This window comes from Lactuca virosa, chromosome 3 (genome assembly GCF_052849685.1).
Source record: "Lactuca virosa cultivar CGN04683 chromosome 3, Lactuca_virosa_CGN04683_v6, whole genome shotgun sequence".
NCBI lineage: Eukaryota > Viridiplantae > Streptophyta > Magnoliopsida > Asterales > Asteraceae > Lactuca > Lactuca virosa.
Window position 1 is genome coordinate 98,324,946 of NC_136428.1, and position 26,670 is coordinate 98,351,615.

At 36.6% G+C, this 26,670-nt stretch overlaps 1 protein-coding gene and 2 non-coding genes across 3 annotated transcripts; 2 read left to right on the forward strand and 1 right to left on the reverse strand.

Annotated features, from left to right (window-relative positions):
* Positions 1–512: 512 nt before the first annotated feature.
* Positions 513–4,983, reverse strand: LOC145166251 (synaptotagmin-1-like). The gene is made up of 12 exons (XM_079085193.1): positions 4,556–4,983; positions 4,133–4,231; positions 3,991–4,041; positions 3,777–3,900; positions 3,578–3,696; positions 3,365–3,466; positions 2,132–2,206; positions 1,945–2,021; positions 1,598–1,844; positions 1,108–1,455; positions 905–1,036; positions 513–822 (listed from the first exon to the last, which is right to left on the reverse strand). The coding sequence occupies exons 1-12, from the start codon at positions 4,664–4,666 to the stop codon at positions 691–693; spliced, it is 1,617 nt and encodes a 538-aa protein (XP_078941319.1). The 5' UTR covers positions 4,667–4,983; the 3' UTR covers positions 513–690.
* Positions 4,984–21,223: 16,240 nt separating this feature from the next.
* LOC145168140 (small nucleolar RNA U36a) lies at positions 21,224–21,312 on the forward strand. Its single transcript, XR_013741727.1, has one exon. It is a non-coding gene; the product is annotated as a small nucleolar RNA U36a (small nucleolar RNA).
* A 366-nt stretch (positions 21,313–21,678) lies between these two features.
* Positions 21,679–21,790, forward strand: LOC145168131 (small nucleolar RNA snoR97). Its single transcript, XR_013741718.1, has one exon. It is a non-coding gene; the product is annotated as a small nucleolar RNA snoR97 (small nucleolar RNA).
* The last annotated feature ends 4,880 nt before the right edge of the window (positions 21,791–26,670 follow it).

The window sequence follows — 26,670 nt, forward strand, 5'->3', positions numbered from 1 at the left end:
TTCTATATTTTGTATTAAAAAGCAAAAACAAATTAACCAAATAATCTTTAGTCGTACAATTAAAATTATATTGACCTATTTCGAAAACTTGAATATAATATTTTATATATTAATGTAGTTTCTTTGTTTGGTAATATTTTGGTAAGTCCAAGTTTAATATTTATTTTTACGTGCTGAATTTTATTCGGTTTAACTGTTAAACCGAACCGAATAAACCATAACCGAATAAACCGTAACCGATTAAACCGAACCTTATTTGGTTTGGTTATGGTTAGATTTAAAATGTAAAAAAACCGATAAAACCGAACCGTTTTAACCGAAAACCGAAAAACCAAACCGAATAACACCCCTAGCTATAGTGTATCATCTAATTCACATATCTCACACAATGTTCTTGGAACATGACAGTCAAAGAACAGAACTACAAAACTTCTAAACGGTTACACAAAAGAATTATTTATTTTTTTCGAAACAAGGTTTGCTAGAAAGGATAATTCTTATTTTGTAGAAACAAAAAACAACATAGAACATATATTTAATATTTAATGTACACAAAAGGTTTGTACAACAAACAGCAAACATAAGTATTTCGATTCAGTTTTCAAGTACCAAAAGTGAGAAACCATTTTCTTCAATCAAACCTCTCTCTATATATATATTATATGTCTCTGTCTCACTATCATCAAGAATTCAAGATGCAGTCCTCCATTGAAGCTCAATTTGGATCTTCCCATTCCTTGAATCAATAAGATGATACTTTTCATTGATCCTTTTATTATTCACAACATCCACAAGACTTATATCAATGTAACCCAACGATTCCTGTTTTCAAACAAGAAAAACAATCAATCCAACAGCTTAGAAGCTAAAATAGTCAACTTTTGACCACAAAAAGTCAAACTACCTTAGGATGTAGTAACCCAATCCTTGATGAAGCACTAGCAACTTCCACATGCAATTTATCATTCAAAGGAGGCTCTTCTAGTGTGAATGTGAACTCCTCATTCCATCTTGGATCCCGATTCTTCTTCACATGCTGCATCAAAAAAGAACAATTAATCAATCAATGAGAGAGACTAAATGACCATTTTAGCCTTGCAATGATACCTTGGTTTTTTTCTCCTCTCCTTTGAAAAGGACACGGACATAAGGATTAGTGTGGTGTTTTCCTTCAACATCTTGAGCTTCATGAACCCTAACAACAAGTACACCACCTCCAGCTGGTGTTCCTTCAGGTGCCTTTTGAACAGCACCTGCATCTTCAAATGCAGGCATATCTTCATCCTTAAAAGGTTTATATAACAATTCTACAACAATTTGGCCTCTTGATTTTTCATTTTGGGCATCATTTGAATCCATGTTTTTTAGGAGATCAAGTGTTACAACTTTTGGCTCATCGGGTACAATTTCCTTCAAGGGCACCACATTCATCCCCATCTTGTCATGTTTGCCAACCTAAAAATAGGACAACCAAAGTAGAATTTTCAAAATACAATGTCTTAATAAGGAAAAAGTTAGAAGGAAAATAAACATGTAAAATTTTAAATCCAAAGTAAAAGCCAAAATGGATTAAAACAAATGAGCAAAAAACTAGTACCTGTTCCCAATCATAAACTTGGAACTCTACAGCTTGAGATTCTGGATCTTTAACAACCATGTTGAACTCCTCATTCCATTCGGGATTCAAATTCTTATGTTTCACAGTTGTCTTCTTTGATGGAAGCTTACTTTCTGTGAGCTTTATTTTCACATAAGGATCAGAAGCACCCAAAAGATCTTTCTTTTTCAACTTCATTGCCCTCAAAACCTTCACATGAAGTATTCCTACAGGCTTCTTTAAGGCCCTGCAGATTGTCAAGAATCAGTCAAACATTGACTTTCACAAAGATATGTTCGGTTGCCATTAATTAATAATTGCAAACAAGAAACAGAGATTGATTTTACTTGGATGGATCCAATATTTGTACTTCTAGAGTTCTAGGCCAAAGATACATGTTGCCAACTTGATCTTTGATTTGTTCCTGCACATAATAATATGTAATCAATAAATTGAAATGAAACCAACTTAACTACCCATGATTGTTCATTAAATATCATATTCAGAAAAGAAAATGAAACCATTATAATTTACCTGAACAAACCTATACAATCCAGGAATTGACATAAGGTCAGCTCCAAATAGCTTCAGCCCAAAATCAACATGTGGCTGCAAAATGGAAGGAGGACAAAAATGTAAAAAACAATATTGAAAATAACCCATCTTTTTTTATTAGAGAAAGTGAACTTAAAGGTCAGAAAGAAATGCTCAATTTCAAAAATGAAACATTCTTTTAGTTTGTTACAAAATTTTAGCCTCATCCCCAAACTTAGGGCTTGTTTCTTTCTTTTTAGTGTTTGTCTGGAACTCTGGATACTAGGGGAAATGGGAGTAAAAAAGTAAATGAGGGTAAATTTGTAAGAAGTTGAGAAAATGAATTTAAGGGGTTGTGTCTTTCTGACTTAATAGGATTAATGGTTAAGCACTTAATATGCACAGCTATACATGATTGTTTCTTTTTTACTTAATCTGGACATAATGGCTTAATGGGTTAAACCAAAAAAACCTGGCTTAATATATACATAGACACTATTTGTTACATGTTTACCATTTTATCCACAACCCTTCCCCTTATGGATTCAGACTTAAAATTGAACGAAATTTATGTAACAAATATAATTATAAAAATAGAAAAATGTGGCTGATAAATTATTTTATTGAACACGTGAAAATCAATGACCATTTTGACCATCATTTCATAAATAGATGACATTAGTTTAGATCCATATTATTATTTTTTTTACGTTTATTGAAATAAATGTCTAGACATCTACACCTTTGTTTTATTGAGAAAATATATTTTTAAATAAAAACTACTTATAAATCCAATACTTTAACATGTAATAATACTAAAAAGTTTACATTTTTATTAGGTTGAGATTTGTGGAATTCATTTAGATTTATTATTATGTATGTGTTTAGGTAGGTCTAAATTTTCAATTTTATTAGGTTCATATTTGTTAAATTAGTTTATATGTTTGATAACCTTTTTTGTTAGGTTTACCGTTTACATTTTAAATTTAAATAAGTACAGATTTGTTTAGTAATTGGTATAAACTGTGAAATTGATTTGATTTGTTTGATAAATTTATCATTTCTATATACAAGGGTAGAAACCGTCTTTACAAATTACAACACATTACTCATTCAGTCACTTTATCCATACAGGACTTAATGGGAAAAAAAATGAAACACTTTTGAGTCCCAAAATTGATCAATTTGACTTAAAATTAAAAAATTAAATATAACAAAAAGAACCCGATTTACCTTCTCCATGAGAGACACACATATTTTAGCAAAGCAGGGAAAGCTAGGAACAAGTGGTTTTAGAGTGATACGAGGTGCAGCAAAGACTTGTAAATCCACCACCTGAAATTATTACTTTATTTATATATTAAAAAAAAAAAAAAAAACAACAAATATAATTTTAAAGAAAAAAAACTCCTTAAAAATAGGAGATTTATATATATTATATATAACCTGAACAGTTGCTTTCAAACCATATGCTTTAGCAGCCACAGTAACATTAGGGTTTCCAGCCCATTTTAGAACTGGTTCCATTATCAACTCCTTCTCATCAGTAACATACACTTTCATCCCTGAAAAAAATATATTAAATGTTTTAACCGTTAGTCAAATGTCTAAAATGCCCCTTGACAGGTGACCATAAGCACATCACCTTGAAATGTAGGAGGCAAAGAGCCTAATGTAAGAGTCTCAAATTCAACCGAATCAATTTTATACTTTGGAATTTGTTCTGCGATAATGGGTTTTGCAATTTCCTTTGCAGTCTTGCATATTGCCTATGAATATAGAAAGATTAATAAGTTCTTCGAATTTGAAGAAATTTTGTAAAATTTAGTGAAATTAGGGTTTTTGAAAATCTGAAATACCTTGTCAAGATAAGGCCACATATATTCGATGAACTTGTTAAGCCAATCAACCTACATTGATTCAAAAAACATCATAACATAGTAGTAAAATCTAACTCATCGATTCAAATGTAGATTGATCTTCAGAAGTCAAAATACATACCCGGTCAAAATCCGGGTTTTTTACCCACGCCGGTATTTCAGGAAGCATACTTTGTAGAGTTTCAGAGTCTCGTTCGACCAAAGGTCGAATAATTGGATCCTGCCCACATCAATATTTGATACCAAAATTTAATCAAAACCCCCAAATCATACTCGTTGAGCTGAATCCGGAAAGGGGCTAAAAAGTCAACTTTTATCGTACAGAAATTGGTGCATACAATCTATTGATACTGATCTAAGCTTTAGCTTAACTACTAAGCATTGAAAGCTTATTGAAAATCATTAAAAGTTTTTCTAATCGGTGAACTGAAAATCGAGAACTAATCAAATCTATGCGACACAAACAAGATCAATGCGAAATAAGATGCAAAATCTAGTCGATACACACACACGCATACATAGGGGAAGAGAGATAGAAGCAGACCTTGACATCTGTGGGTTGAAAGTAGATGAAGAGATAATAACCGATCACAATCCCAGCAGAAACGCCGATTCCAAAGCCGGAAAACCCCAAAAAAGTACTAATTACACCCATCTCTCAACTCTTCAATTCTTCTGTTTTTCACTTGGAAACTTGGATATAAATCAAACCCACATCAGAGTGAATAAAAGAAATTGCTTCCTCTTCAAGTTCTTCAAGAATCTACAAATCTTAAGAGCTTTACAGAAAAACCCCAACTCACGCAGCTCTTGTGCGTTCACCTCGCCGGCTTAAAGTAAGGGTGAATATTTCGGACATTAAAGAAGGAATTGAAGGATACGATTGTCATTAATAGAAACAAAGGCCCATCTGTCCGCTATTTGTCAAAGAACGGACGAGTCGAGTATTGACGTGCCTACCAAAGTCCTTTTCAAAATGCTTGAGATTTGTACAAAGGAAAGATTTATCTCCAAAAATAAAAAGAAATAATTTACAAAAATAGTCCCTTGAGTATGCGTTGGTATGCAAGTTCAGTCCTCTGGCTGAAGATCTACATTAATGCTTCCGAACCACACGCATAATTATTAATTATAGGATGTCTACGTTTGATTTAAACTAGTGATGGCGATTGCATGACATTAACTTGCAACTTGAGAAAGTACTATAATTGGAAGAGACTAATCATTTGTCATTAATATACAGAGAAATATGGATAATCTTATTTTTTTTATTTTGGTATAACTTGTCTCTGAAAATCTAATTATCTTGACTTCTAAAAATCAATCATAACCAATTTTTCTCATGTGCTCAAAATAGATCATTGTGGATTTGAGTCATTGTAATCACTTTGTATAGTGGTGAGCATTTGGACCGTACCGGACCAGACCGGACCAACGCTTGGACCGGACCGGTTATGGAGAATATTGTGGACCATGGACCGGACCGGATGAGTCGTGTCCGTGTCCGGGTCCGGGTCCAGGTCCGGGTTTTCCGGTTCTTGTACCCGTTTGGACCGGTACAACTTTAATTGCATAGAATACAAGTCGTTAAAATAAGTTTTTAGGTTTGATACGATACAACTTGTAAAAATGATTATGTTTCTGTTTCATGCATAACTAATCTACCTTGATGTTATAATATTATAAGTTGCAAAATTAATTTTCCAAATAAAATCAACTAACATATAAATCAAGTTCACCAAGATCCCTTTCATATGATTTATCTATCAAAGATACATAAAATTCAGAATTATAGTATAAAATGATAGTTAAAAAGTTGAAATATTTCAGCTTTGATAGCTCAACTTTGAAGGATTGTAACTCACTGAATATAATACCAAAATCAACAAAATTATAGTCTAAATTTATCTATAAACTGTACACTAAATGTTGGAAAAAACCTCAGGTGAATCCGACTTAAAACGAATGAGTTATGGTTGTTTAAAAAATTTCACAGATTACAAAATTTTAAAAAACTTGCTGAAAAGCTGAAAATTTTCAGTTTTGATAGCTCAACTTTGAAAGACTGTAACTCATTGAATATAATACCAAAATCAACAAAATTATAGTCTAAACTCATCTACAAACTGTAAATTAAACGTTGGAAAAAACCGCGTGTCAATCCGACTTAAAATGAATGAGTTATGGTTGTTTAAAAAATTTCACAGATTACAAAATTTTAAAAATGTTGCTGAAAAACTGAAATTTTTTCAGCTTTGATAGCTCAACTTTGAAAGTATGTAACTCATTGAATACTATACCAAAATCAACAAAACTATAGTCTAAATTCATCTACAAACTGTAAGTTAAACGTTGGAAAAAACCGCGTGTCAATCCGATTTAAAACGAATGAGTTATGGTTGTTTAAAAATTTTCACAAATTACAAATTTTTTTTTAAATCGGGTCCAACCGGTTCTAAACCCGGTAAAAACCGGACCGGACCGGGATGGATTCCTAGAACCGAGAACCGGCCCGGGGGTCCAAAAAACGGTCCGGTCCGGTCCGGTTCACCGGTCTGGTCCGGTCCACCGGTCCAAATGCTCACCCCTAACTTTGTACATATATCCTCACATCATTTGTGTGTGATTTTCTCTAAGAATATTAAGGCTCCTTGACTTATGATGGTCTTGGTGGTTCTTCTTTAGGTCCAGGCTATTCGGTTGGTTATCTTGTTGAATTTAAGAAACTCTTATTGAGCATTGTGTCAATTGCCAACCATCATAATTCGTAATGATACCGACATTATGCGAGGAGGGTACTCTTTAGGGCTCGAGAGATGGAATAGACAGTGGCCCATAAGTTTTGAATTTACCCTTGGACTGAGTTGGATAAGTATTCTAAAAAATAACATTTGCCTAAAGATGTGTACCTTAATTTCCTAGGTTGGCGGAAAGCAAACATGTGAACTACCTACCCAGAACTACAAAGAATAGCTAAAGATAATTTGCATTTCCTAATGCTACTGTGATAGTAGAATTTGCATTCATCGTCGATGGAATGTTGATATGCCCCATCATAGTTGACTTCACGCAAAGATATTGGAGGCTTTGATATATGCTCAAATTTGGCTTATGAATGAAATATGATGTAACGGAACATTTAATTTAAGTTATTAAAATCCCTTTTAGCTTGTGGATTTAAGAATTTATTGATATTTTTGTATTGTTTTATTCACAAAAAAACTTGGTATGATGAGTCTAAGTAATATTGTCGCATTGTTGAGTATAATTATTGTAACATTTGCATTTCCAGGTATTTTCCTTTTAGCCCTTAACCTTAAAAACTTGGCATTTTGGTCCCTGGCCGAGTACGTTGGGTGTACGCTAGGAGTACGTCGGGCGTACAAGGCCGAATCTTGATCGCGGAGGAAACTCACGTACGTTGGGCATACGTGGAGTACACAGGGCGTATGGTCAGCAGGGGAAAACCTTAATTTTTAGGGTTTGTGTCCTATTTAAACACCTTAAGTTGCCTTTGGAGCTTCTTATGACCAACCTCCACTTCTCCAAACCCTAAGAACGAAACCATACTTGTCATTTGAGTGTTTTGAGCTTAGAAGTGAACTTTGAAGGTGTTTTTGGTGCTTTTGAAGGAAGAACTCTTGGAAGTTGAATTGGTGTGGCTAGAGCTTGTGGATGCAGAATCATCACCAACTTGGGAAGCTTTTGGAGGTATAAAGCTCTTAACTTGATGGTTCTTTTGATAGATTCAGTTAGGGCTTGTTTTTATGCTTTTTATGGTCCTTTAATCCATGCTTGAGAGTATGAGCTACTCCATAAGCTAGGGATGGTAGATCTTAGCATTTTTGAGGTCCCTTATTCATAAAAATGCAATCTTGGTGTGTTATATTGGACCATGCATGAGTTAGGGCTCTTATCATGGGTCTTTATGGTAAAAAATGAGTACTGAGTCCCATTAAGTCATGCAAAGCTGCAAAGTTGCCAACTTTATGTGTTAAGACCTTACTTAGTTATAGACTTGAAGTTTGGACGAAAAGGTCTTAAGGGATTAAGACCTTAAGTTGGATTTTGGGACTATAGCCAGTACGTCGGGCGTACTCCGTAGTACGTTGTGCGTACTGGGTCAGTAGGCCGTTTTTGGGTCAACGCGCATACGCGGTGCGTACGAAGAGTACGCAGGGCGTACGCTGTGAATGGGTTTCTTTTGTTTTGGGCCTTCTTTTGGACTTGCCTTTGGACTTTGGGCCTTAGTTGGATTTTTGGGCTTTATATCTGTTGGGTCATATTTGGACCTTAGGTTTATGGGTTGGGCAATTATTGGCTCTTGGACCACTATAAGGTTATTGGTCCCAGCTAGTTGGGCCCAGTAGGGAAAATGTAGAATAGTCTTTTACCCTAGAGGCTGAGGGTGTTGGATCAGGGACCCCGGTTATGAATTTTTGACCTAATTATTAATTAGGGTATTGTTTGATGATATTTAGTGAGGAGATTTTCCTGATCAGCAGTCCGGGCATTTACCTGATTTTTCAACAATTTGAGGTGAGTAACCTTCCAGTGTTTGGCGGGTCGAAGGCACCAATGTCGACCCATGTATTATGGTTATCTGTATGTTAGTTGTTTGTGTGACCTTTCATGTGTGTATGTGTTGTATGTATGTCAGGCGGGGCCTGATAGGTGTGCTGTTCGGGGCCCATCACAAGATACATACAGATCTGTTCCGAGCGAGGATCGATACCGGGCGGGGTCCGATGGATTGTCGGGCATTGCCCATTGTATTTTTGATATGTGTGGTATGGGGTATTTTGAGGAACTCACTAAGCTTCGTGCGTACGGTTTTTAGTTTATGTTTCAGGTACTTCTGGTTCGAAGGGGAAGAGGTCGGGGTGATCGCATCGCACACACCATGTTCAACCGTATTTTTGGTTGACTTGATGTATTTTGATGATTGTTGACATACTCTCATTTCACTATGGTTTTACATGAAATACTTGTTTGATGGTCATTTAATTAAATAAAAATGAAATTTTTAGCTCTAATTTTTGGGACGTTACAATTATGATTTGAAAGATTTAAATAAACTTTATAACATTACCAACTTATTATGTTTTTTTAGTATGGAATATGTTTCTTTAGTACTATGGTTTTAGTTTGTTGATGATGTTGAGATATTTGGTATTAATCATGTAAGTATATTTGTTGGTTTGATGGTGTTTGAGATATTCAGTATTTATTGTGTAAGTTTAATCACTGGTTTGATGCCTTGAGGACTTTCGAGACTTTTAATATTTGTTGTGTAAGTACAACTGTGTTAGTAGTTAGTTAGATGTTGTTTGAGATTTGTTTATCTTTCTATAGTTTTTATCTTTTTATTTGTCTTAAGATATTAATTTACAAAAAATAATTTTTTATAATTTGAGTCGTTTTGGGAAATACCATCGGGGATACGTGAATACATACTAGAAATAATGATTCTTACCTTTATCGAGTTTTCGAATGGGGATCAGGGAAATCACAATCTCTGATAGAGATCATCAACGATGATGATGGTTCGGGGGTAAAATGCTTATTGATTTGGAGAACGAGATACTAAAAATCGACATGGACTCAACCGTTGTCATTCATATTACTTTCCAAAATCAACGATCAACAAAAACTATACATGAAAAAATTCTTATCTAATTTGTCCAATAAACTTTTTGTTGTCGTAGGTTAAAATTTTAAAAAAAAATTATAAACCATTTGCAAGAGACATCCCGTTTTCGGAAATGAAGTTGTATTGGAAACATGTGTCGTCGTCGTAGGTTTCACCTCGATATGCATCATTTATTGTAGTGAGGCTACAGCGACGACATGTCGTCGTCATAGGCCTCCCTAAAAAACGATTCCTTTATTTATAAGTATGATTATAAATATGTAACGATAAATTCAAAAGTAAATTTTAGCATCATCGACTTAGTGTCGTCGCCAGATCCTTTGTTACCGGAGGTTCATATTCTTGTAGTGTCATATGATACATGTGGTTGTTAATTGTATTTCTAAAATTGAGTTTAGATCAATGGTATATCGTATTATTTTTAAAGCACTTTGCAAAAGATGATGCACGATAAATCCCTTGTTTCAGGAATCGGTCGTACGATTATTTTATATGTTAATACGACAATATTGGGTACGAAGTTGTTTTGATAGTCTGAAGCTTTGATGTATATTTTCAAAGTGAAGGTTTTGCTTTTTGTATCCAAAGTAGTTGGTAGAGAATATTTTGCTCCTTCGTATTTAGTCATCATGTGTGCTTATTTTTGTGCTCCTAACTTGTAGTGTAGGTTAGTGTAAGCATGTAGTTTCACTCATCATGTGTGTATGCACACATGTTTATGTATAATTTGTAACGCCCTGTTTCGAATCGTTTCCCATTTCGGGTTGGTGATCAGGGTGTGGGTATTTTCAGGCTTAGGACCCTTGAAGAATTGAGTTTTGGGCTCTTTTGGAGGTGGATGATGTAATTTGGATGATCTGGGTGTTCGGCTTGTGTTTTGGAACCAAATGGGCATTTTAGTAAAATTTCAGCTCGGGCCTTTATGGAAATTGGATCTTTGTTCGGGAAATCTTAAAACAAGTATGAGTTGGTAGAAGTGTAGATCATCTCATAACCTCTTCGTGGATATAAGGATCGTCGGAATCGGGTTTATAAAGAAGGAGTTATGGCCTTCGGAAGATTGCAAGGTTTAAGGCAAAAACCTTTGTACACGGGGGGTACATAGGAAGTACGTGGGGCGTTCCTCGGAGTACGAAGGCGAAGGATCGGGAAGTTAGGAAGAGTGCGCTAAGCGTACTAGGAGTACGCGGGGCGTACTCCAAAATCATGAAAACCCTATTTTAGGGCTTTTGAACCTATTTAAGCTCCTTATCTCCTAACCTAACCCTAATAGCTTTAGCATCCATCCCTCTAAACCCTAGAAATCTACCCTTAGCCTCATTTGAGTGATTCTTGAACTTGGTATGTGCTTGTTGGGTGTCTTGAGAAGGAGAAGAATAAGAGAATCATGTGGAGTTGTGGTTTAAGCTTCTAGATCCAGGGGTATCTTTCCATTTGCAAGCCTCCAAAGGTAAAAAATCTTTGACCATGATGATCTTTGTGTTTGGATCTATTTCTTGGTGCTCTTTTGCATTGTTAAGTCCTTTGATGAAAATGTGAGCTTTTGATCTACTCCAGAAGTAGTGGAGGTTAGATCTAAGTTCCACCAAGGTCCCTTGTTCATAAAAATGGAAACTTTATGAAAGGTTTGGGCCCATTCATGTATTAAGCTCTTGTTTAGTCCCTTCTTTAAGTGTTGAGTCCCATTAAGTTGTGTTTATGAGTAAAGTTGGAAACTTTACTGGTTAAGAGCTTGGTTAGGCACCATATCCAGGTATTGGACATATTGACTTAACCTATATAGAGGAAAGTAAAGGTTTTTGGACTCCTGACTTGTACATTGGGCGTACGAGGAGGTAAGCTCAGCGTAATGCGAGGTTTGTGCTTCAGGTGGTTGTACGTTGCGCTTTATAGTCGAGTACGCGGGGTGTACGTCTTCAGTACGCTGGGTGTACTCCCCAGAAGGGCGTTTTGGGCTTTTGAGGTTTGGGTCATTGGGTGGTTTTCATAGTTTCGGCCTTGTTGGGCCATTAGATCCTTTTTGGACTTCTGGTTGGTACCTTTTGGGCTCCTTTGGATGTTAGGCCCATAAAGGGGTTTTGGGGGCCCAATTTGGAAAATTGGGCCATAATTTGGCCTTGGGTGTTTATATAGAAGTTGGGCCTTTTGGATTATTGGTTTGGGCTTGGGCCTTGGGAAAAGCATGGGGAAGGGTAAAAAGGTCTTTTACCCTAGTTTGGACTCTTAGGGTGAGTCGTAACCCAATTATTAATTTGATGTTTTTTTGGGGAACTGATAGTGCGGGATTGTTAGCGGATCTGCAGTCAGAGAGTATCTGTGGGTTTTAGCTAATCGAGGTTATTCTTCTCACTATATCCATGGGTCGAAGGCACCAATATCGGCCCATTACTCGATATGTGGTCTTAATAGTTGGTATGCAATGGTTTTGTTAGTTGGTATGTAATGACTAATGTGGAATGCTAGTTGTCTCTGTGATACTTGCATGAAAGACCATGGGGGTAGCCCATGACACTTGGATATCAGACCTAGGGGGAAGCCCATGGCATTCTAGGTAAAGACCATGGGGTGGCCCATGGCACTTGGCTATAAGACCATGGGGTGAGCCCATGACATTCTAGGTAAAGACCATGGGGGAGCCCATGACACCTGTATGTATGTTGCATGATATTTTGTGGTTGTATTTATGTGGTATTTGGGGAACTCACTAACCTTTGTGCTTATGGTTTTCAGTTTATGTTTCAGGTATTTACGGTTTTCAAATTGAAGAGCTCGGGATTATTGTAGAGCACACACCATATGTTTCCGCATTCTGTGAATTACTCTGATTTGTTGATGTTTTTGCTAAATCTTGGTTATCCTGGTTTTATGGGAAAGATATGTATTAATAATTTATTAATCTAAAAACAAAAAAAAATTGTCATGATTTTCGAGACGTTACAAGTTGGTATTAGAGCATTCGTTCGAGGTATTCAGACATACTCTCGGGTGTGTCTGAACTCAAACTAAGGATTTGGTGAAGTTTTCAAAAGAAAAGCATTTTTAAGAAAAGAGTTTTCTAAGATAAGAAAAGGATGTGGTGCATGCAATCAGCCGAGCTCAAGTAAGTTTTCCCAAAATACCCATATGTGCTATCTGATATGATATGATTTATGAATGTGTGAATCGCATGTTAGCTAGGGCTAACGATCTGCTCAGTTTTTGCATGATAGAATGCTAGGATAGATGCCTTTGTATATCTATTGTATGAGCTGGTAGGCTTGCATGCTAGTGCTGATTAGTTAGTGGTAGATTGGTCTGATATGTGATGCCTTGTAGCCTTGGAAGTATTGGATGTTATGCTGAGATGGGAATATCTATTGGAATCAGTAATTGCCAAGTGTATGCTTAAAAAATTGTATACGGTTAGGATCTTATAGCCCTATAATAATTGATTTGGCCTTATTTCCTGTTCCTTGTCTAGTTGTGGTTCTAGGGTAGAGTCTGTTAATCGACAATCTATTTGATCATGTTCTGTGTATAATTTGCATGCATAAGGCAACTAGCAGTAAGAGTGGAATTTCTAGCATGAGTTGTGGTGTGTGGGCTGAGTGTCCTATGATCGTTCTATGGATTAGAGTGTTACTGCACGAATGATGCTTGCTTTGTGCTTTGTGGAACTCTTAGGTGATGGGAGTCGGCTACTAAGTGAATATGATGGTATTCATGAGGTGGATGACTGGCATTATGAGGAGTTCTTCAGCAGCTGATGGCAGGGTGAGGTCGGGAACGTAGGAGAGCCTAGGAAGTGTTGCAGTGGGTTAGTCGTGTTGTTTAGTGAGCCTTTGGTGCATCAGTTTGAGAATGTGACTTAGAGGATTCAGGATGATTCTTGAGGAAAGTATGGATAGGTGTGGAAGGTAGTATTGGGCCCGTACTACTGAAAGCATAGGATCCGTACTCGAATCGGGGAGATTCTTGGAGAATCTAAGAAGCTTGTGGAAGAGGATTCTTGGGTAGGTTCTGATCATTTGCAAGTTGTATTTCAGTTTGGTTATTGATGTGTGCAAAAATATACCTTATCTAGCTTTAAATTTATAACCTAACAAACTTATACTAACTATGCACCTATAGGCAGTGTACCTAGCTAGATTATAGTATAGCCTTGGGTAAGTCGGGTATCGATCACATGGAAAGGGTTTAATTAACTAATTTAACTACTAAAAATTAATCTAAAACAAGCAAAAGTTAATTGGGTTTTTATCTGATGTTGCAAGTTCAGACAAACTTAATCACTTAACTATCAAATTCAATCAATTACTAAAAACACTTCTGTTTAGTTCGAATCCACTTCTCCTCTATGGTTAGCTTCTTATTATGGATTATTAGAGTTGGTTACCAAATTTTATATTATTAGTAATTTAAGTCCAAATTTACTAATGTTTCAGTAATTCATGTAAAACTATGTATGGTCACACACAATTAAACACATAATCAATTATGGATTATGAATTGGGATATGTAATATTATTTAAACAAACACAATTATGGTCATAATTTATGTTCTCCAGCACAGCTAAATTTAATTACTTCAATTACTTATCTAAGATTGGGTCGATCCTAGATGTAGCAATTCAATGGTCACTAAATCACTAGGTGTCAAGTTCGTGTAATTTAATAGTCACTAAGCTACACAGAACATGAATTGAAGCAATTAAAGTATCTACTATTAGCATGCTACGTATTAACAATCAACACAAGCACATAACCAACCATTAAAAATCCATAATTAATTAAACTAAACCATAAAGTTGAAGCTTCATCTAGCTAAACAGAAGCAGCTAGATTCAGCTACTCATGGCTGAAATCACACTCAAATTCAATAAATAAATACATGATTGAATGTACCGAACTAAAGTGATGATTATAATATTCAATCTCTAAACCCTTGATCAATTCTCCTCCCTTCAATGCTTGGACTTGGTTTTTCTGATTAAACTTCCTCCAAAAATCGTTCTCTAAACCCTCTAAGTCTCCAGAAAAACTCCCCAAAATCGTAAGTGCCAAGGACTTTATATATTTTTCGGAAAAGCCCTACTCACGTCGTGAGAAGGATTCCTCATGTCGTGAGGTTGACTTTTAGCTAGAATCTTCTCATTTTAAGCTCCAATCCTCCAAAGTTTCAATTCTTGTCGCTTTTGGTCCTTTATCTTCAAGAGTGCTCATTTTGGCTGCAAAATATAATTCAATCTCATAAGTATCCTATATCTTTGCAAATAACCAAAATATTAATCAAAATGCATTAAAATATTGCCTAAAAATGTGTATAAATATGGCAATATCAGTGATGAGCAACTAGAAAGGAGGTTCCGGTTCTAGTTCCGACTCAGGTGTGGATATTGAGTCGATTAGCGAGCAGAAGCGGGAGTTCATCTTGTCGAGATTACCCGCGGTATTTTGGAGCAGACTCCTGTGATCTTTGGTTCGGTCAGGGGGGGGGGATTTTGGAGATCTTGGATGGGTGCTTGGGTGCGTTCCGTGCTGAGGCTATGGCCATCGTTGCAGTTCGCACTCTGTGACAACCCGAAATATTTGGATAAAGCAAGGTCTAAATTGTAACCCTATTACAATAAAACCTTGAAAACCAAAAGGGCATAAGTGCATATATATGGGTGTATACACTTTGGAAATCATATATAAGATAACCTCTTGAAAGTAAACAAGTTTATCAAGGCAAAACTTGACAAATAAATTGGAATAGGAATCATGGATTTAAAATATTGTTTATTAGTATTTAGCCTAGTATCCCACCAACCCTAGAACACCCCAATACCGCAATCACCTCCCATAAAGCATCAAAACCGAAATCACCTTCCCATGAAGCACTAAGGCCGTAAACACAAGCTAAAAGAGAGGCTAGAACCGCAATCACCCTTAATGGGCCACACTTTGGCCGAAAACACGTTTAATGGGAGATACATGAACCGTAAACCCTTGCATGGGCCAGACCAAAACCGAAAACAACTTCACACTAGGATAGTTTAAGGTGTTTGCGGTCATAGGTGAGGATAAGACAAGAAAAGTTGACTTTAAGATGTGAAGCTTCATCCATTTCCAATGCACTCACAGTAAACCACGTAAGACCCTTCAAATAACAATGTTTTAACTTGCAGATTACCAAGCACATATCCCATCTCTTCTTTCATCCTTAACAACGATAGTAAGCCATTACAAACCCCCACAATTTCTCTTATTATCCAACTTCCCTCATTTTCTCTCTAATTTCCCTCTCAAGAACAAGAGTAAGGATTTGCTAAAGGCTTAACTCTTCAAGCTTCCTTAGAGTTTTTGGTAAGTTATCCCATTAATCTAGTATTTTATATCACTTTCATGGTAGATTCATATTATTTTACATAATTAATATGTGATAAAACCTCTTAGCACAACATTCCTTCCAAGGAAGTTCATCAACTCATCCAAGAGTTTAGGCTTGAGATCTTCACTCCATCACTCCAAACAATTCGTAAACCAACTCAATGTGACTTCATATCCCCATATTTTCAAGCTTTTTCCATGTTTTAAGGGGGGGGGGGGATACAAGTAAAACTTTGTTTATCCCACAAATAATTACATGCTTTCATCTTTATGTTAAAGATAAAATATTATTTGTGCAAGTTATGGTTTATACTAGTTTTGGTATAAGTATTTGTGATATACATACTGTTAAAAAAACATAATCTATGTTATAAAATCATATGACAATTTATGGTTGTAAAACTCCATGGTTTTTGGAAACTTTTTCTAAAAGATAGCTTTCTAGCAAAAATGATTACATTATAATCATCTACTAATTTGGTGAATTACAACCCAAAAACATTATGTTTTGATTTCATATTTTGATACTAGATAAGAATACATATACACATTTATATAAAGGATTATATGAATATTTTCAAACAAACCAAGTTAAACTGTAAACAATATATTTTGACAGTTACACAACCATACGATCATTTTCAGAGGATACATATAATCATTCAAAAGTATAGTTATTTAATATTACAAGAAAAAGGGAGTCATAGTTCACGTAAATCTATTAATGCTCTTGTGAGACGTTCCTTCACCGTACCTACCTAGGGTACACATTAAGTCCTGCATTATAACCAGAGTCTCCTTGAGGGGGAGCGAGACCGTTGTGTATAGATCTACATGGGATTGACAACCCCACACCTCAGCTGTTCGCTACAGTTAGACCGGAAAGTCTAGGGTGACAAAAGTCTACCAATTCCGACGCCTGAACAACGTCGTTCACGCATATCAGTCATATCAAGCATGGTTATAATAACTCACATAGGGATTAGCAAAACTACTTGGTTTACGGGAAGCTTATACTTCATTAGTTTTATAAAAAGAATTAAAACTACATATTACATTCAGTACAGCATTCACTTACATCTTGGTCTTAGGGTTTAAGACTACAATTCACCTTTAAGAAAATATTGGATTTTCGTGTAACATACATTATTACTTTACAAGGAAAAGATACAAAGGAATTACATACAATTACAGTTCATATGTAAGATAATATTGGATTTTCTGGTAATATACATTATTACTTTACAAGGAAAAGATACAAAGGAATTACATACAATTACAGTTTATATTACAGAAAATATCGGATTTTCTGGAAACATACATTATTACTTTACAAGGAAAAGATACAAAGGAATTACATACAGTTACAGTTCATATTAAAGAAAATATTTGATTTCTGGAAATATACGAAACCATTTTTTTCGAAACAGTTACAAACCCTTTTCATACAAAATGCTTATGAACTCACCAACTTAATTGTTGACACTTTTTCAAAATCACTTGTATTCTCAGGAAATTAGTAGACAGGTACTCAACCCTTCTTAAGGGTCGGCGTCGTCGTTTCATGTTTTCTACTTTTCAGTTATTTGTATTGTAACACCCAAAAATTTCAAGAAAAATTTGAACTTTTAAAACATTTCAACCCGTTAAAAATCATTACAACTTTGTTTTCAGAAATTTATAATATCATAGTTTTTCCCAGAAACATAAACAAATCATGAGGAGCTGTACGATCATGCCTTCGCCTTTCCACGATCCCCTGATGTACCTGAAACAATAAACTGAAACTGTAAGCTCGAAAGCTTAGTGAGTTCCCCCAAAATACCAATATAACCACAACAGATCAGCATGCATAATGAGCCTTCAGCGTGACTGGACCGTCTCACAGGGCCTACAACCTATCTGGACCGCTCCCGAGCCTTCGGCATGACTGGACTGCCTCGCAGGGCCTACAACCTATCCGGACCGCTCCCCGGGTATGTTGGCCTACAACACAAAGCAGGACCTCCTCAACCCAACCCCCAATCAAACAACATATGCACATAAATATCATACGCTAGCTCATATCATATAACAGTCAAACTGATCTAACAGATCACTAATCATAGCAACATCCCAATAACCAGGATACAGACCTAACCGGTCACTAACATAGCATCATCCTATAACCAGGACACTGACCTAACCAGGTCACTAAGCATAAGCATACCATCATCTTAACTACCAGGATGTAATCAATAAACATATCATGCCATAATCCAGATACAATATATAAAGGGTCGGCCTTGGTGCCTTAGACCCATTGGTATAGTGAGGATAACTCACCTTGCAAATGTCGACTCGAAAGATAAGCTCGCACTCTCGGATCACTGTCGAAAACTCCACCACCTATAATCGTCATACAACCATGTTCATAAGTCCCCAAGATGCCCCCCCTAAAAGTCCAAAAGTCAACCCATGGTCAAAGTCAAAGTCAACTGCCAAGGTCAACAGTCCATGTTGACCTGAACTCGTCGAGTGCAACTAGACACTCGCCGAGTTCCTTGCATAATTAACCCTCTTGTCGAGTCACTCTACTGACTCGTCGAGTCTACGACAATCTTCATTGGACTCGCCGAGTTGTTCATCCAACCCGTCGAGTTCATGACCATCTTCATATGACTTGCCGAGTCTACCATGCGACTCGCCGAGTCCCTGCAATCCTCCATCCTTACAGGTGGTTTCTAAGCCATGTAAAGGCTCCATATTGCAGATCTAAGCTCCTAGGGCATGTTTATCACGTAAAGTTGTAAACTTTACATGCTTGCAAGATGATAATTCCCCAAAATAAGATAAAGGAGTGGCTTAAGGTAAGGAAAAGGTCATAGCTTGACAAAGACTGGAACTTTATGACAAAGAGGGGCTAAAGGAGTCCAGATCTGAGGTTGCAAACCTCATATATTGACCCAAATCGGAGAACCACCTCAAAACCCTAAAAAGGGCTCTAAACCCATAAATGAAGAGATCTAACCAAAGGAGAGTCAAGGTAACAACTTGTTACCTTCAAAACGATGCCAATACAAAGAAGAATCCGGATCTACAACAGCCCCTTGCTTCAAACTTCTTGAACTCCAAGCCCTTTACTCCAAGAATCTTATTTCAAGATAAAAAGCACACAAAAATAGAGGAAAAGCACAATTAGGGTTTCTGAATTCGAGGGAGGCAGTGAGAGAGGTTAGGGGGGAATAAGTGATCCTTAAATAGGGTGCAAACCCCCGGAAATTAGGGTTTCACCCTCCAGCTCCTACTTGTCGAGTCCCTTCTTGGACTCGACGAGTAGGCCACTAAAACACGCGGACCAACCCGCCGCTACTCGACGAGTAAGGCAACCAACTCGTCGAGTAGACCTTGAAATCAAGAAAATTCTTATATAAAATCGATACCTGAGAATCGGGGCGTTACATGTATTCAACTTTTGAACAACAGAGTTTTGTAAACAATGTAATACTTGAAATCTCAATGTATGAATGTTTGTGTTGCTATGTTTCATTACTATTCAATTGTTATGATATTGTACATTCCATCCGCCCCCAGACGTTTCCGCCGTCCTGGTTCGGGGGTGTGACAGATTGGTATCAGAGCATTGTTTATAGTGAACTAGTATATAAAACCATACACGATATACAACTATAAATACAATGGGGCTAAAACACTCTGACTACAAATATACTTTTAAAAATATAATAATATTTTAAGTAAAATATAAGTACATACAAGTTAGGGCAGTATCTCAACGAGGGCATAATAAAAGTAGTATGATGAGTTGAAAACTACGGGTAGGCCTCGGGATATGTAATTAGACCTTGAATAAATATAGTCTGATCAATTATATTTATCTGAGGTGTAAGTAGCATATGCTGGGAAATAGTCGTAGTGAACAACGAGTCTACACTTACCAACACTAAGATACCTAGAACCAAACGCAACATTTAAAATACTATAGGAGTATTTTAGGATACCATAAGAACCACACACTTAAACCTTCCACGTATTCCTCATACCTCTATTCTCGCATAGACAACATGGCTGAGTTTCACCACGAAGACCCCCACTACCCTGCCATGGTAGCTAATGGATGGATCGAGGAGGAACCAAAAGAGGTTCATGAGGAGAACCCAGAAGTAGGTCCCAAAGAATACCAAGAGGTGGATTACAAGGGGGAGGATTCTGATGAAGCGCCAGACGAGGCTGAAGGCGCTGGAGAGATTCTTGGCGAGCCTTACAAAAACAGACAAGAGACCCTTTCACCTCCTTCCTCCCAGGTACGTAAGCACCCAATAGAGGTCCTCTCTGGATGAACATTCTTAGTAAGAAAATATTGCCCATGCAAGGGAAAGCTTCGTTCCTGACATCTACCTCTGTCCAGGATGCACCTCCACAAGGGGCAACCCAGCCACATGTCTGGGCTAGAGAAGACGGTCGGCGATCCACGTTAGGCATGCACTCACTACACCATGCTCTGGTCCCCAATACCCTCACCAATCAAGCAGTACCTTCAATTGTACCACAAGTAGCTCGTCTAGACACCCATATTCAGGCTCTCCATCATGAAGTAATGGATATTGGAGGTGAAGCCCGGAATGCGACAATGCGAATTCAACGCCTCCGAGAAGAACAAGAACACCATTCAGGAGCAATACTGAACCAATGAGCAGAGCAGGAGGACCTTACAGACCGTCTACACTCCTTAGATGAGGAAGTGGCCACCATGATACAACAGATCCTTGCAGCTAAGGCTAGGGCAGCCTTAGCAGAAGAGAGAGCGGATGAGGCCACTCATGAAATGAGTGAAATGACTGGGCACCTTGTGCGCTATTTTGGCATATGATAGACTATTATAGCCGTCAAGTGCTAAATCAGATATAGCCTTCAAGTGTTGCATTTCATGTTTTTCTACCTTTCTCGATGGCCATTTCTGAGTCAAATCGACGAATACATTTGATCAAATCTAGGTCTTACTTTACTTATTACATATGCGCTGTCTTACCACACCTCAAGTTTTTCCCCTAATTTTTATTAGAATTTGGAAAGAGGTCTAGTAATGGATGCATATAGTTAATCTAGGCGGTGTTAACATGGAGGTCTAATCTTTTACCATTGGTTTTCCACTAAAAACACCTGTTATATTTACTCTAATTATTTTCATCTTTTATTGCTTTATTTGTGTCTCAGCAATGACTTGATCGATTTTGTCGTGCTTCTGAGAATGATCAATGAAGTAAAAGACACAAAAGGGTTGCATTTCTTAATATGAGCCGACTTTATATCAGAATAAACATTATACGTTTGGATCTGTATGTTTGATTTAGTTTAGTTTCACGATTTTGTTAAACCGTTTCAGTGATGATTGAGTGTAGAGATTTAAGCTGGATCTTCTTCAGAATATCCACGACTATTAGACTTGTTTTTTAATGAGATTTGTCTTAGAAATGTATGAGGTATGGTTGATCCAAAGGTTTGTTACACAGATGGAACCACATTCTGATGTTGCATTTTGATAGAGTTGTTATTTAACAGATTCAACTGTGAGTCTGAGGAAATCAATTAATCTTTATTGTTAAATGATTTTTTTCTTGATGTTGTTAATTTACTAAAATTTATTAAGCTTAAACAAAACTCTTGCTCTGAAATAATGGATCTGGAGTCTGAAAAATCAGAGAGCAATGTTTTGCCATCAACTTCTTCTTTTGTAAATTAACATTATCGAGATTGGAGTTAAATAACAACACAAGTTGTTTTTTTATTTTATTCATTTTGATAAAAAAAATTTGCCATCTAGACTACTACCTAAACCTGAAGCCATTTAATGATGCATTGGATTGTTGTTTGGATGTTTTGTTGTATGTGTTCTTTTTGAGGGTATGGAAGATTGGTAATTAAGATTGCAAAAGAGATAAAAAAGGAATAATTTTAACATCGTCTTACTTTGTAATTTTTAGTCATTTCTATCATTTGTGGTCATTATTTCTATTGGAGAAAACTACAAATTTAGCCCTACCATTGTTATGAATTCATAGTAATTGTTTTTTTCATCTCACATTTTATTAAGTTTTAATCAAATTTTATGTCACTCTAAAACATTTAACAAAGGTCATTTAAAGGAATTAACGTAGGGGCATTATTTTGTATGTTTGCCCAGGGCATGAAAACTTTATGGACCGGCCCTGCTACTACCTCAACACCGACAAAACCATATGCTGGAAACCTCCCAAACTGCAACAAGTGCAACTACCACCATTATGGAGTCTGTCGAGTGTTGCATTGCAACAAATGCAACAAGAAGGGACACCGCCCGCTTTTGTAGGACTCCGGCCCACCACATCACTCCAGCCCCCAATGTTGGAGTAAGCCCAGTATGCCATACATGCGGTGAAACGGGACATTTCAAGAGAGATTGTCCAACAGAGAGGAATGACGGAGGAGCAGGAGGAGTTTAACAACAGGACATGATGAAGCAACAAGGAACCCTACTGGATTTTCGGTACGTTTCCAAACAACAATAATTAAGCATCGAATTCTCACTAAAATTTTTGCCAATTGAAATCATAATCATAAATTGCTCCCAAACCCGAATGAATCACACCATTCATATAAAAACTAAAGACTCTTACATGTGATCTATGGTGGCTGGTGTAAACATTTGGGTCGTATATAATTAAGATTCTACAGATTTAGAATGTGTGATTTCGCCTTACTTCCTGTTCCTTGTTTGGTTGTGGACTTGGGGCAGAGTCACTCATTCGAATCTCTCTTCAATCTTAATTATATACGATTAATTTACACCAAACGATTATAGAGAGACCTAGTAGGGATCATACTACGAAAATTTCATCACTAATTATCAAAGCACTCGTACTGCTAGTACTCACTAGTTCCGGTAAAAAAATATCTGCAGTGGTAATAACAAGGATAAAACTATATACATAGAATACATTATCGTTCTAAACAATCATCCCTTCCAAATCGACTTAACATTTGTTACAGTAAGAAGTTCCAATGTCGTCATTTGACATGATTTGGCTTGATCCTCACCACACCAATTTCATGTGCTACGAAGAGACCCTTCATCCTAACCGACCGATTAACGAAACCCTTTTCAATCTATAACGACAAACCTCCGAATCGTCCCTTGCATCTAGACTCATAAGTACCTATGTAAGGGGTATCACGCTCCTTCCTAGCCACAAGGGAAATTGGAAACAAGAAGCAAAGGACATCAGGGGTATCCCAGAGGTTTATAACCTTCCTGAGGTATTCCCAAAAGTCCTTTAGGAAGCACCACCTATGTGCCAAGTTGAGTTCGGAATCGACTCGACTCTTGGAGCCATTCCCGTAGCCAAATCCCCAATACCACTTAGCACCGACACAAAAACATAAATTGTCCGGTGAATGGAACGACCTAATAAGTAAGGAAATTATCAGACCAAGCCTCTAACCTTAGTGAGCAAGGGAGAGTTGTCCATACGACCATTGACTATCAAGAGTCAAACAAACCCATCATCAAGGACCAATATCCTCTATTCCGAACCAACGATCCGTTCAACCAACCTCAAGGAACAAGCAAAGGTCGACACATCACTAGCTCGGAATTCCGTAGGAAGAAACTCCCAAGACAACCTAAGACTCATAAGGCCAACTACACCACACGCAACCTTAACCTTAGTGACAATAGTGTTCGTCTTAAGGTCTAGAGGCACTACCTCTAAGGCATCAAATACGCGATCTTCATTAGGCCATTCGAGATCCTCGCCAGGATAGGTCCAGAAGCCCATAGACTTCGGTTACCACAAGGACTCAGCATCGTACATCCTACATTCCACGTATCCAACCCTAATAAGTGTCTGACCGCCGAAGCTCTTGTAGTCCCACTCGAAGAAATCAAGGTAAACAAGAACCTACACCCCGAAGAGGAACATGTGAGGATCATGGACAGGGAAAACGAAAGAACAAAATAAAGTCAGATACCAATAGTGAAGGTCCGCTGGAACACCAAGCAAGGACCTAAATTCTCCTAGGAATGAAGAAACCAGACAAAACAGAGATACCCAAAACTTTTCTCCTAGTTGCAAGAGCCGTCCAAGATGCTAATTTCGGGACGAAATTCCCTCTAACGGGGGGATGATGTGACAACCCGAAAGATTTGGATCAAGAAAGGTCTAAATTGTAACCCTATTACAATAAAACCGTGAAAACCAAAAGGGCATAAGTGCATGTATATGGGTGTATACACTTTGGAAATCATATATAAGATAGCCTCTTGAAAGTAAACAAGTTTATCAAGGCAAAACTTGACAAATAAATTGGAATAGGAATCATGGATTTAAAATATTGTTTATTAGTATTTAGCCTAGTATCCCACCCACCCTAGAACACCCCAAGACCACAATCACCTCCCATAAAGCATCAAAACCGAAATCACCTTCCCATGAAGCACTAAGGCCGTAAACACAAGCTAAAAGAGAGGCTAGAACCGAAATCACCCTTAATGGGCCACACTTTGGCCGAAAACACATTTAATGGGAGATACATGAACCGTAAACCCTTCCATGGGCCAGACCAAAACCGAAAACAACTTCACACTTGGATATTTTAAGGTGTTTACGGTCATAGGTGAGGATAAGACAACAAAAGTTGACTTTAAGATGTGAAGCTTCATCCATTTCCAATGCACTCACAGTAAACCATGTAAGACCCACCAAATAACAATGTTTTAACCTGCAGATTACCAAGCACATATCCCATATCTTCTTTCATCCTTAACAACGACAGTAAGCCATTACAAACCCCCACCATTTCTCTTATTATCCAACTTCCCTCATTTTCTCTCTAATTTTCCTCTCAAGAACAAGAGTAAGGATTTGCTAAAGGCTTAACTCTTCAAACTTCCTTAGAGTTTTTGGTAAGTTATCCCATTAATCTAGTATTTTATATCACTTTCATGGTAGATTCATATTATTTTACACAATTAATATGTGATAAAAAATCTTAGGACAACATTCCTTCCAAGGAAGTTCATCAACTCATCCAAGAGTTTAGGCTTGAGATCTTCACTCCATCACTCCAAACAATCCCAAAACCAACTCAAGGTGAGTTCATACCCCCATATTTTCAAGTTTTTTTCATGTTTTAAGGGGGGAATACAAGTAAACTTTGTTTATCCCACAAATAATTACATGCTTTCATCTTTATGTTAAAGATAAAATATTATTTGCACAAGTTATGGTTTATACTAGTTTTGGTATAAGTATTTGTGATATACATACTGTTAAAACAAACATAATCTATGTTATAAAATCATAAGACAATTTATGGTTGTAAAACTACATGGTTTTTGGAAACTTTTTTAAAAGATAGCTTTCTAGCAAAAATGATTACATTATAGTCATCTACAAATTTGGTGAATTACAACCCAAAAACATTATGTTTTGATTTCATATTTTGATACTAGATAAGAATACATATACACATTTATATAAAGGATTATATGAATATTTTCAAACAAACCAAGTTAAGCTATAAACAGTATATTATGACAGTTACACAACCATATGATCATTTTCAGAGGATACATATAATCATTCAAAAGTATAGTTATTTAATATTACAAGAAAAAGGGAGTCATAATTCACGTAAAACTGTTAATGCTCTTGTGAGACGTTCCTTCACCGTACCTACCTAGTGTACACCTTAAGTCCTGCATTATAACCAGAGTCTCCTTGAGGGGGAGCGAGACCGTTGTGTATAGATCTACATGGGATTGACAACCCCACACCTCAGCTGTTCGCTACAGTTAGACCGGAAAGTCTAGGGTGACAAAAGTCTACCAATTCCGACGCCTGAAGAACGTCGTTCACGCATATCAGTCATATCAAGCATGGTTATAATAACTCACATAGGGATTAGCAAAACTACTTGGTTTACGGGAAGCTTATACTTCATTAGTTTTATAAAAAGAATTAAAACTACATATTACATTCAGTACAACATTCACTTACATCTTGGTCTTAGGGTTTAAGACTACAATTCACCTTTAAGAAAATATTGGATTTTCGTGTAACATACATTATTACTTTACAAGGAAAAGATACAAAGGAATTACATACAATTACAGTTCATATGTAAGATAATATTAGATTTTCTGGTAACATACATTATTACGTTACAAGGAAAAGATACAAAGGAATTACATACAATTACAGTTTATATTAAAGAAAATATCGGATTTTCTGGAAAGATACATTATTACTTTACAAGGAAAAGATACAAAGGAATTACATACAGTTACAGTTCATATTAAAGAAAATATTGGATTTCTAGAAATATACGAAACCATTTTTTTCGAAACAGTTACAAACCCTTTTCATACAAAATGCTTATGAACTCACCAACTTAATTGTTGACACTTTTTCAAAATCACTTGTATTCTCAGGAAATCAGTAGACATGTACTCAACCCTGTTGAGGGCCGGCGCCATCGTTTCATGTTTTCTACTTTTCAGTTATTTGTATTCAACTTTTGAACAACAGAGTTTTGTAAACAATGTAATACTTGAAATCTCAATGTATGAATGTTTGTGTTGCTATGTTTCATTACTATTCAATTGTTATGATACTGTA

What these genes read in the sequence shown, in the direction of transcription:
- LOC145166251 (XM_079085193.1), bottom strand. Translation starts at nt 4,666, where the DNA reads ATGGGTGTAATTAGTACTTTTTTGGGGTTTTCCGGCTTTGGAATCGGC. An exon ending in TTTGCCTCCTACATTTCAAG is followed by an intron (nt 3,697 to 3,776) that starts GTGATGTGCTTA and finishes TATTTTTTTCAG; the next exon opens with GGATGAAAGTGTATGTTACT. An exon ending in GATTGTATAGGTTTGTTCAG is followed by an intron (nt 2,022 to 2,131) that starts GTAAATTATAAT and finishes TATTATGTGCAG; the next exon opens with GAACAAATCAAAGATCAAGT.